General features: G+C 44.3%; 1 protein-coding gene across 1 annotated transcript; it reads left to right on the top strand.

Annotated features, from left to right (window-relative positions):
* Positions 1-1,256: 1,256 nt before the first annotated feature.
* On the top strand, positions 1,257-11,810 carry PSTK (phosphoseryl-tRNA kinase). The gene is made up of 6 exons (XM_028120025.2): positions 1,257-2,745; positions 4,758-5,049; positions 5,293-5,491; positions 8,208-8,283; positions 8,780-8,873; positions 11,579-11,810. Exons 1-6 carry the CDS (start codon positions 2,530-2,532, stop codon positions 11,776-11,778), a joined length of 1,077 nt encoding a protein of 358 aa, XP_027975826.1. The 5' UTR covers positions 1,257-2,529; the 3' UTR covers positions 11,779-11,810.
* The last annotated feature ends 279 nt before the right edge of the window (positions 11,811-12,089 follow it).

The raw sequence follows: 12,089 nt of genomic DNA, 5'->3' as shown, positions 1-12,089 counted from the left end.
GGACACGCACTTAATAAATGTCTATTTATTATGTATGGGTTATGGAATAACATGTCTTAGTTAATTATTTCAGTAATGAAAAGTGAGAGTTTGGAGAGGTTGTGAATGCCATGCTTGCAATGCCATGTTTGGGTTAAGGTAAAGCAGGTCAAGATATTTTTTTTAAGATTTATTTATTTGAGAGGGGAGAGGGGCAGAGGGAGAAAGAAAATCTTCAAGCACACTCCCCACTCAGCGAGGAGCCCAGTGGGGCTCAATCCCACAACCCTGAGATCATGACCTGAGCCAAAATCAAGTCTGACACTTAACAGAGTGAGCCAGCCACCCAGGTGCCCCAGGTCAAGCTATTTTTAAAAATCTGACTAGAAAGGGCTTAGCTCTAGGAATTAGTAAAGAAAAAAGAAATTGGCAAAAAAGGTAAGGAGTGAGGTTTTAACTACCATTGCTGTGATTAAGGAAATCTGGGCTTTGGCAGGCTAGATTGTTAGCAGTTTCTGTTAGCAACTGAAGAACCTGAGTGCTGAGTTGGCAGAAAACAGTGTTAACCAGAGAAGGAAACCTGCTTCTGAAGATACTGGGGACGTCAGAAGGTGGCATCTCAGATTTTCTAAGTGCCCTTTTGAAGACTTCACTCATTATACAGATCAGGAAACTTAAACCCAGAGGAGTCAACACATTCCTTTGTGTTCACTTGCTCTCAGATGAATATAGTTCCTCTTAAGGACATTTAACATTTTTGGAACAGGCAGCTGAGTCAAAGTGAATCGAAAGCTCTTGTGAGAAGAAACAAGTTAACAGCCTCCAACATGGGGCAATTAGCTGAGGCAAAAATTGGAATTGGGTGCTGAGCACCTCCTATGATCTATGTGGTAGTCAAAGCAAAGGTTCCGGGCAATGCCTAGGGCTCTGAAGGGCAGAACTGACAGAAGAGAACTAGGAAGGTGAGGTCTGACAAGCAGTCTCACCCCAAGTTCAAAGCGGAGTGACAGTTCCAGCATGAAGGTTACTGACCAGCCTCCTTGTTTCTGAGGATCGGAAGGGACAGAATGAGGACAATTGAGGCTGCACTTACAGTGCCATGTGACAACCAATCTAAGAGCAATTTAAATCAAGTTTAACATCCTAAATAGGAATGATCTGTCCCCCTTCAAATTATGTGTTTGTATGTGAGGTAAAATGGGCCACAAATGTCTCTTGAGGATGAGGTTGCTTTTTGGTCCCATCTGTTGCCCCCTGTAACTACTACAATGACACCAAAGATTAGATAAGTCTGAATATGGGTACTAGAATCTAACAGCAATGAAAGTTCCCTCCCCAGAGTTCTTGGGATACTCAGATATTTCCTTAAATCAACTGAGGTTGGAGGCAAAGGAGGTAGAGACATTGTCAGTAAGCAAGGCTTTTAAGTTCCAAACAGCTACCTGTTCAGGCTCAATAAATGAACGAGATTTCTGCCCAAAGTTCCGTATTTTCATTGCTGATGCCATTTGAGCTTTGGGCACTCTGACTCAGCAGCCACCCCCATACTCGCTTTCAGCTGGGGACCTTGGGCTTGCTCTCCCATTGGCATGATAACATTCCTTTCTCGTTCTTGCACTGGACCAATGACCAAATGTCATGAAATGAAGAGTATGCTTAACTCATGGCTCACCTTCAAGAGAAAATGTATGTGTACATGCTCTGTAGTCAAATTATATCAGATTTAACGTTGCGTTACTGATTGTATTTTGCCCCCTTTTACTGATTCTAACCTCATTTGCACACATTTTGAACACACCACTTTATGACTAGGAAGAAATCCCCTTTAAAATAAGGTGAAAGTTAGAATCTGAATTCAACTTCTCCACATCACAACCCCATACAAGGAATTTTATACCTCCCCACAGCCTAGTATTTCTCATTTTAACACTAAAATATCTACTCTCCTCTGCATGAGTACATTGGAACGGAGGTCTAGGGATGTTCCTATCCTGCCTCCACTTCCTCACACTTGCTGCAGCTCAGGGCGCAGTACCTAATATTTACTTTGCCTTACACCTGTCACATTTAGGAGGGGCAGCGGAGCGTGGGCGTCGGACTGTCAACTTCGCCTTATGTTCTAACAGCAATTGACCTTTCAAAGACTGCTGGGGGAAGACGCTCAAAGCCTCTTCCGGGATTTCCCAAGGACCTCGCCTTAACGAAGTGCAATTCCCAGTGGCTTGCAAGTTTCCAGCAGGGAGGATAAATCTGACCACCTAAGTCCAGCTCTCTGACACTTTGGGAAATGTCCAGGAGTTAGGAAACGCATCGCCGTGGTCTCTCCAGCCTAGAGGACTCGCCCCACAAAGAGCTCGGCACCAGCGGTTCCGGTGACCACGGGGAGCTCTCGGAGACCGCCGGGCCGCGCACCGTGTTGGGATTGGAAGACGCGCCCGCCGTTCCCTCCCGACCCTAGGCGGCGGAGCTGCTGCGGGAGACTGCGCGTGCGCGCTGGGCGGACGGTTCCGGAGACGGCGTTCTCAGCCGCCTTCCGTCTCCGGAGACAGCATGAAGACCGCGGAGGACGCCAGAGGGGCGCGCAGCGAGGGACCGCGGGAGCTAGGCCTCTGCCTTCTCTGCGGCCTTCCGGCAGCAGGAAAATCGACCTTGGCGCGGGCCCTCAGCCACCGGCTACGGGAGGAGCGGGGCTGGGCCGTCGGCGTCGTCACCTATGATGACGTCATGCCGGACGCGTTCCTGGAGGAGGCGAGCGCGCGGCCATTGGTCAGTACGGAAGGGGCGGGGCCTAGACCCCGATTTTCGAAGGAAATGGAGGGGCTCCCACTAAATGCTGGGCTACACCCAGTGTGGGAGGTGCGTCCCTGACAGAGGGAGAGACCGGGATTCGAGAAGAGTGGAGTTGGTTTAATACTGAATATGTTGATTCCATCTTAAAGTAATTCATTGTAGAGATTTATATGTCTATTTGGGGCATGTATGTATTGTATCTTCTATAGAGTGAGGCTTAAGACAGCGGTAGGTTTTGTCAGCGTGTAACATGGAAACCCCCCCCCCCCATGGTCAGGAATGCTCTTGAAAAATCCTTTAGGAAGAATATTCCTAGGAAGGGGCGGAATCTCTTAAAAATTTCAACACAGCCAGTTTAGCATCAGCCATGGGCGAATCTTTGTGGATCTTTAAGTTTATGTAATTTGCGGAAATTTTTTTAAGTAAAAGCATACAGAATTATAAATAACAAAATTCCTAGGGTCCCTCCCATGGTAATAGAGAGTGGCTGTACAAATGAAGGGCCTGGCCTCTGAAGCTCACTCTTCATTTTCATTTCAGGGTAAATCTTCCTCTGCCAGCATAGGAAAAGATGGTTGTTTCTCAGTTGATCACCAGATGAAGTAATGGGCTTCTGTTTAGTGACCAGCTCGTATGTTCCAAGTACACACTTCCCTTTAAGCCTTCAAGTCACACTCAGTGCAGCGACATGCATCCCCGTGGAGAAGCATATGAAAACAGATCTCTGAGGGGAGAGTAGATTCATGTCACCCATCTCATTCTCACTCTAGAGCAAATCCTCTTTGACATGACAGATTCTGAAAAATTAAAATACATTTGTCGTTTAATACCCTAGTGTAGATGGATGCACCTAAATAACATGCAGGTATGATGTGATTCCACTCTGTAAATATGTATGTACAAATACAGTACATTTGGTGGATGGAAACATTTTGGACTGCTCCAGCAAAATTATATATACTTTCTTATTCCTGTTTAATTGTGAGGTAAGTGCAGTCTCAAGTCCCCGGTAGCACTAGATTTAGTTGGATGATAGTATTTTCACCACTTGAGTGAAAGCTGGAAGTTGTTGATAGGAATCGTTACTTGCTGGGCTTTTTCCTCACTTTTATTATATTTTTTCCACTCCTCCCTACAGACGAAGGTCACGGGACTCACCTAGTCACCATGGGTAGGCAATCTCACCTTCTAGGAAGTGATCTTGTTTCCTTTTTAGTAGGTTTGGGTGATGTATTTGTTATATGTGTTGTAATCTCAGTGGTGGGGCAGGGCCTGGACGGGAGAGGAATCCTTATCTCGTGTTCCTATGTGTGCTCTCCAGCCTGGACCTCGTAACTCTGTTCCTGCTGTCCACAGTGCTTGAGCAGCACAAGATTACCTGTATTCTCAAGTTACTTATTCTCTTCCCTTCAGTCTACCATCTCTGTCGTTCCCCATCCCATTTCAACCCTGTTGTTAGCCCGAAGTCTTCTCATCTTGACCCAGGCATCTTTCAGCTGATCCTTTCTGTCCACAACTTTTCTCATTTCGAGGGCAAACCAGCATAGGTATATCTAAGCCAGACTATTTTATTTCGGCAGGATATTGATTATGGCTCATTTCTTCTGGAGGGTAACAGTGGACGGACGATTGATCTAGCAGAGAAATAGAGATGTGCAAACAGACGCCTACACCCTCTGCCAGAGCGGAGACCCGCCTTATGCAGAGCAAGATGTCAGTAGGCAAGGGAGGGTCTGAGCTGTCTCCTGCGTGGTTGAGTCTGAGGAGACTTCAGAGGACTAACGTCAGTGAGTAGGAGTTTCTGGGCAGAGAAAACCATATATACATGGAGATACGGAGGCATGACAGAAGAAGTTGTGCTCAGAGAATTCCAGATGGTTTAGCGCTGTGAGCCGAAATGGCCCTGTAGGGATGCCTAGGGCAATCAGTCGTGACCACCCTACTGACCAGAGCCTAATGTAAATTGTTAATTCTTCCGTCTTTTGTAGCCACCCCAATGGAAATTGCTTCGACAGGAACTGGTGAAGTACCTAGAATACTTCTTGATGGCTGTCATCAATGGGTGTCAGATGTCTGCCCCACCCAACAGGACTGCAGCCCTGTGGGAGGATTTTATAAGGTGCTTAAAGGATCAAGATCTGATATCTTCTGCTGCGCTGGAGACCCAGTCTTGCCACCTCTTAACGAAGATTGCTGTTTCTAGACCTTTGTTTTTGATCTTAGATGACAACTTTTATTATCAAAGTATGAGATACGAAGTCTACCAACTGGCTCGGAAATGTAATTCAAACATTTTTTTTTTTCTTACACACAGACATTTGTTTGCATATCAAAATCACTGCCGTTCTTAGAATTTAATTGGATCGGGAAGTTAGTATTGATTTCCTTAATTCTCAAAGCTAGATGTTCAGCATTGCAAATGCTTTTTCTTGCTGCAGCCAGGATAATTTGTCTAATTTGTTTATGTCACATTTTGGAAAAAAACAGTGCACCAGTAATTCTGTGGTTTAACATTGTTTTCAGATTCATTAGGCTTTTGCCAGCTTTTTTTAGATTGTCCTCTCGAGACCTGTTTACAGAGGAATGGCCAGAGATGCCGGGCACTGCCTGCCGAGACCATTCACCTGATGGCAAGAAAGATAGAGAAGCCCAACCCGGGGAAAAATGCTTGGGAACACAACAGCCTCACAATTCAGAGTACGCCGTGCTCTTCTGAGGCCAGGTAACCCACACAAAGCTGACCTTCACCGGGTGCCTCCCTGAGCCGGGCACAGTGCTCCTTGCTTGACTCATGTCCACTTGGTTAATCCTTACACAAGCCTTAGAGAGAGATTGTTACCTTCCCTTTACGGAGAAGAGGCCACAGAGTGAGAAAGTTTGTTTGCCCAGAGCCCTCAAGCTTGTGGCGGTGGAGATGTGTGCGTGCAAACGTGTACTCTCGTGAAGACTGTGTTGTCACGGAGATCCGCGCAGGGAATGCAGAGTGGGGTGCATCTTTGAAACTCGCTAAAGTAGCACAGTCTAAACAGGTTGCCCAGTAATTTTCTTCTAGAAAGAAAAAGGGTGGAAGTAGCCGAGTCGGAATTTTGCCTTCAACCTCCCTATTGTTACACGGCCGCATGTGTGTGAGGCTTGTGGGCTGCTAATGCTTCCGTTCATGGTCTGTGTCTTGAGAGTTCTGCAGCAGCACATTTGTAATGGAATTTTCACGGATGACGGAAATGTTCTCTATCTGTACTGTCCCGTGTAGCGGCTGCTGGCCACGTGACTGTTGAGCTCTTGCAACAGCCAGCGCCTCTGATGGCCTGAATTTTGAATTTTATTTTAATTGCTTTAAACTTAAATAGCCTCCTGTGGCTAGTGGTTATTGTATCATAGCAGAGTTCTAGAGCTGTCTTGCCTACATTTCCATTGCCCCTGCCTGGCCGTTGTTCACAGGGGGTCAGGAGTTTTTATTTTTTAATTTTTTTTAAAGACTTGAGAGAGAGAGAAAGAGCATGAGCAGTGGGAGCCGCAGGCAGAGGGAGAGGGAGAAGCAGACTCCCCACTGAGCAGGGGGCTCAACGGGGGCTCGATCCCAGGACCCTGGGATCATGACCTGAGCAGAAGGCAGATGCTTAACCGACTGAGCCACCCAGGCGCCCTGGATCAGCAAACGCTAATTTTTAAAATTCATTCCTCAAAATGTTCGGTTCCCAAGATACAGTTTTCCATCCATTTCATAATATATACTTGAATATACTAAAAAAAAAAATGGATTTAAGAGACTGTTGTTTATTAGGGTTTATGAAATGAGCTACGGCTGAGGTTTCTAATTTTAACTTTTAATATCCTGAAACTTTGAGCAGGCCCGTAACCAGCTGATTGCTACTCATTCTGGAATACTTAAGATTTTTTCCTTTGGAAGTTGAATGGCTGGTTGAGGCATCGAGATATCTATCCCGTGAGAATGGCCTAATGTTATCAATGCTTTGAGACGAGTGAGGGCCAGTTCTTGCTAAAAGCAAGGAAGAGTGTTGAGTTTCTCCCATGCTGTTGCCAACACTTAGCATAATCTGTTTTGTCGTGGGTCTTCAGAACCTGGCCACCTGCTCTCACAGGTCCAAAATAGTTACAGCATCAGTGAAGGGGTTGTTTGAAACCTGGTGGCCCTGTATCGGAAGTTGAAAGATGATCTGACAAATGTACCTTCTCCAGGCTTCCGTAAGGTACTACTGTGTAACCACCACTACCGCTAATGGTGTTACTACTCAGAGCAACAGCAGATACTATGTATCGGGCATGTTCTGAACTCGTCATATGTTTAATCTCATTCAATCCTCACAAACAACTCTTGAGGATAAGTAGAATTATCCCCATTTTATAGATGCGGTAACTGGCCCAGTAAGTGGCAGACCCAAGGTTTGGACCCAGTGCAGTCTCACTCACTCCAGAACCTGGCTCTTTCCAGCATGAGAAGGATCATCTTGAGGTTGAGATTTAACTCACACTAGCCTAAATTGTTTCAGTGCCACGCTCTGCACTCTGAGTAGAATTCAAACTCCTCACCATAAATTACGTGTTCTAACCCCAGTTAACTTTGCAACCTCATATCCTACCTACTACTTTCCCCCGTTGCTGCTTGTCAACCAAACTGGCCTTTGTTCCATGAACAGGAGGAGCTTGTTCTTGCCTCAGGGCCTTTGTACTTGCTGTCCCCTCTACCCTCCCCACTTATTTATGCTTGATTGACTTTCCTGACCATCCTAACTAATGTGAGGAGTGTTCATTGGACTCACCAGTCACTCTTTTAACACCATCACTTTGTTTATGGTCTTTACTCAAACACTTGTCACTATCTAAAATTATAATTTTTTGCTCAATTATTGAGACAGACAATGGAATCATTACCAGGCTTGGAGAGGATAGGGATTTCGCTGTACCCGCCCCCTGCCTCACATACATGGTTGTATATTTTTCATATAAGAAGATACTCAATAAAATCTTGTTAAATGAATGAATTCTGCCTCAGCCCTCTGTGGCCCCTTGACCAGTGAATAACTTCGCTAACCTACATCCAGTAAACAAGCAGAAGCCAGAAAGTACAGACCAAGTATCCCTCTTTAGAGAATAAAATAGAGCTGTAGTAGCCTAAAGTTTAGCACTTAATGAGGGACAAGAAAGGATGTCTTTCGAAAGCTTATTGAAATGTTTTAGGAAATTAATATTTTTTTAAATAAGGAGATTCTTTTGCTTTATAATTTGTTTTGGGCTTCTACTTTTAGATTTTGCAAGTAGAAGGTAGCTTCCAAATCATTTCACTTTTCCACTTTGGCTTAGGATCTTGGGGTTATAGCACATTTATTCCTCTAGAATTCAATTTAGTATTCATGAACACCAGTTCTTTTAAAAAAAGATGTTTGATATAAGGATTTATTTTATCTCCCCTTCTCTCATAGCCTGAAGTTGACTGATTTATTGCTTACCGCTTTGGAAAATCCAGTAAAATATATTGAGGACAATGTGGAACAAAAGGTAAATCTTCCAGTATAGATTTAGTATACATGGGAAGGCACCGCTTTCTGAAGGAATGAATGTCTTTTTTGAGCTGAGTGTAAACTCTGGGTAAAATGTGGAAAATGCTGTCACTGCCGTGGCGTCCCGGCAGCTCTCAGCTTCTGACTCCTGGCTGCGGTGGTGTGTCAGCTGGTCGCAGCCAGTTGTCAAACTCTCAGAAATGTTGGAGCCTGTCGCCATTATATTGGCGTTGGTAACTTGAAACGGGCAAGGACAGGAATACGTGCACCAGAGACATTGACAAACACTAGAAACAGGTTGTGTCGCTCTTGTTTCTGGAGAGCCTGTTGTTAGACATTTACCAGCAGCCACTATCTAGATGGGACCCATCTTCTAGGGAAGGACAGCCGGAACAGAAAAGCCATCTTCACTTTCCTTTCCGTCTTATCAAATACGTGTCACACTTTAGCTGTCCTTTTCTAAAACTTCCAATAACGATGTCTGTGTCACATAGGAAACAGACAGAATTATTTGTTCAACTAACGTTCTGCATCAAGCTGACCAGACGCTCCGAAGGATTGTCTCCCAGACGATGAAGGAAGCAAAAGGTATGTTGGGTAGTTGAATGGGGTTTAGCTGATACGACTTTGCTGCTATTCCTGTCTCCTTGACACTTTGGGTAGTTTATTAGATTTCAGTCCTAATGTTTACATCATGTTTTCAGTTTCAGTATGCAACTTGGTTATATAAAAACTAAAAATTCTACCCCTAGAACAGGGTATTCATCCATCCAATACATTTTTATTGAGTGGCAGCTCTGTACTAGGCTTTATTCTGAATACCGGGGCATCAGAAGGGAGTAGAATGTTATACTGAGCGGACAGACAGACAAGCACATGAGTATCTGCTGGTGCCCTGAAGAAAAATAAAGTAGGGGAAGGCAATGTAGAGTGCTGGGAGAGCTTCTTTTTAAAGGGTAGTCTGGAAGGCTTCTCAGCGATGACATTTAAGCCGAGATATGAATGAACCAGAAAGAGGGAACACGCAGTCATCTGATAGTAGATCGTTCCAGGCAGTGGCCACAAATGCAGAAACCCAGAAGTGAAGTTGTCTGGTAAGTTCTGGAGCAGAAAAGTGGCCATTGAGTCGGGTGAAGTAAGGAACGGGGAGAGGTGGTCAGGGGCCACATGTCAAATCGCCAAGCTCAGTGTGTTGTCTGTCTGAACTTGGAGTATGTGCTAGTTCTAGAAAATAACTCCTTCAGGTTTTAAATATTGAACTCCTTATTTAAATTTTGATTTAAAAATTATCGTTAGCTTAACATTTCTTGAGCGTTTATGTGCTCAATGTTGCCAGTCTTTACAGCCCCGTGAGGTGAGTGTAGTTTTACAGATAGGGACATGAAGGTTCTCGGAGGATCAAGTAACTTGCACAAGGCTGAACGGCTCCTAGATGCTTGGACGGCCTGGGTTCAGAGTCAAGTCTGACTTCAGTGTGTGCTTTCTCTTAGGCTCCCCACATCACCAGCATTGATCATTAATACCTTTACAAAAGCTTAGAACTGTTGGGAAAGCAAACAGTACACTAACCATATGGTGTTTTTCATATGATCCATAAGCAGATTTTATCTTGTACCCTAGGGTGTAGCCCAGTACACGAACACATGCCTGTGTGGCAGCAGGTTTCACAAAACCCTCATATGTGTAGTGGGCTCTACTATGTTCTATTTGATGTCATTTTAGAAAAACGCTGCTTGCAACTTGCATCTCACCGGTAGGTTACAGTCCAGAGTTTGAAAACCAAAGGCCTGGAACAAACAGCAGCATAATTAGAATAGAGACAAAGGTAGTTGCAGGAGTTCTCTCTCACCCATCTGCCTTTCTTGCCTTCTATGTAAAATGAAGAGAAGGGCGAAGGGGGAATAGGGTTATGTCCAAATCACTCTTGACTCAGTTCCCACCCATTACAATACACATTTATTTATTTAGGTGAGGGAGGTGCTACTAGCTTCTAGATCCATACTTGAATGAAATGAGAAATTCCTTTCTCCTACCATCAAGAAAGTGGAAAGACAGCCCACATATCAGGAGAAAACACTTGCAGATCATAAGAGACTTGTATCCTAAAGAGGTAAAGGACTGGTACCACTCAGCAATAAAGACAATCCAACTTTAAAAATGGCCAAAGGGTCTGAAGAGACCTTTCTCCGTTTCAGTGGCCAAGCCATAAGAAAACTCACTTCTCAGTAGTCCTCAGGGAAGTGCAAACCAAAACCACGAGATCCCACTGCACACCCACCAGGCCAGCCAGAATCAGTAAGTGCAAGTGGTGGTGAGGATGTGGAGAAATGCAAACCCTCATCCACGGCTGATGGGAATGGTGCAGCTGCTCTGGCAAACAGCCGAGCAGTTCCTCAAACAAGTGAACGGAGTTACCGTGGGACCCAGCCATTCCACTCCTAAGTATCTGCTCAAGAGAATTGAGAACATAGGTTCGTATAAATATGTGTACACAAATACTTGTTGTCAGCATCATTCCTAGTAGCTAGGATGAACCTTGAAAACAGTATGCAAAGTGAAAGAAGCCATCGCAAAAAGCCGCATTGCTTGAGTCCCCCCCGTGAAATGCCCAGAAGGGGAAATCTAGAGCCCCGTTAGTACATTAGTCGTTGCTCAGGGATTTGGGGTGGGGTGGAGGCTGGGGTAGGAGGGTGGGAGCTAATGGACGCAGGTTTCTGAGACGATGAGATGTTCCCAAATGGACCGCGGGGATAGTTGCACATATCTGCAGGTATACTGAATCGTAGTTTAAATGAATAAAGTGTATGGTATGCCAGTTTTCTGTAAAGCTGTTTAATAACAAAGCAGTTTTGTTTCAGTCACATTACCCACGTGGCTGGTGGCTGCTGAGTTGAGTAGGACAGAACATTTTCATCGTTGTAGGAGGTTATAGATTAGACAGCTGCTCTAGAGATTTATCACAGTTTCAAACCAAATTGTCATTTCCTAGTTCTGCTTTTTTGCCTTGCTACCTGTTAGTTCAAGAAGATTCTAAATCAACTACCTTGTCAACAACAAAAATCCTTTTCAGGCTTATCGTTTATGCTCACGCATTTCATAGCCAGGTATTGAAAAGATTTGTTTGCTATCACATGAATGGGACCTTTGTTTCTATAGTACACCTACTCGACTGTGATTATTAACAGAATAATCTGATTGGTTTGTCTGAAGTATTCAAATTCATTTCCTGATGTTAATCAGGCAGCCCAACTTGATTTAGTTTACACAATTTTGAGAGTATCTTTTCATTCTAGATGAACAAGTGCTTCCTTGCAACTTGAAGCTTCTAGCAGAAGAACTCAACAAGCTCAAAGCAGAGTTTTTGGAGGACCTAAGGCATGGAAACAAAAAATACCTGTGCTCTCAACAAACCATCCACATATCTGATGTTATTTCTTGTTTTCATTATGAGAAAGACAACATTGTCCAGAAATATTTTTCAAAGCCACATTAAAACTTCTGAACTTCCGATCAAATGTCTGATTTTGGCTAAGATTTTGCAAACTAAAACAATTTTGTGTTACTGGATGTTTTCTCGCCCAGTGGTGGGAATTGCCAAAGACTTATTCAAAAAAAAGCAACAGTCCATTCTAAAGATCCATTTGTCATAACAGAAATAACTTCAGTCACTTGTCAGACATGACATGGATAATTAGGCATCAGAGGCAGGCCCGCGTCCTCATTTATGTGCCAAACCCTGAGGGTGGGGGTGGTGGGGGCAGGGGTCTTATTGAATGGCTCCTCAGGAAAGCAGAAAGACTAGGA

Source organism: Eumetopias jubatus, unplaced genomic scaffold (assembly GCF_037043125.1).
Source record: "Eumetopias jubatus isolate StellerSeaLion01/CBP00866 unplaced genomic scaffold, mEumJub1_p1.0 scaffold_17, whole genome shotgun sequence".
Lineage (NCBI taxonomy): Eukaryota > Metazoa > Chordata > Mammalia > Carnivora > Otariidae > Eumetopias > Eumetopias jubatus.
The sequence above is the reverse complement of the archived record's forward strand: the minus strand, read 5'-3'. Positions and strand labels throughout refer to the sequence as shown.

What these genes read in the sequence shown, in the direction of transcription:
- PSTK (XM_028120025.2), top strand. Translation starts at nt 2,530, where the DNA reads ATGAAGACCGCGGAGGACGCCAGAGGGGCGCGCAGCGAGGGACCGCGG. An exon ending in CTACCAACTGGCTCGGAAAT is followed by an intron (nt 5,050 to 5,292) that starts GTAATTCAAACA and finishes CATTGTTTTCAG; the next exon opens with ATTCATTAGGCTTTTGCCAG. An exon ending in AGGACAATGTGGAACAAAAG is followed by an intron (nt 8,284 to 8,779) that starts GTAAATCTTCCA and finishes TGTGTCACATAG; the next exon opens with GAAACAGACAGAATTATTTG.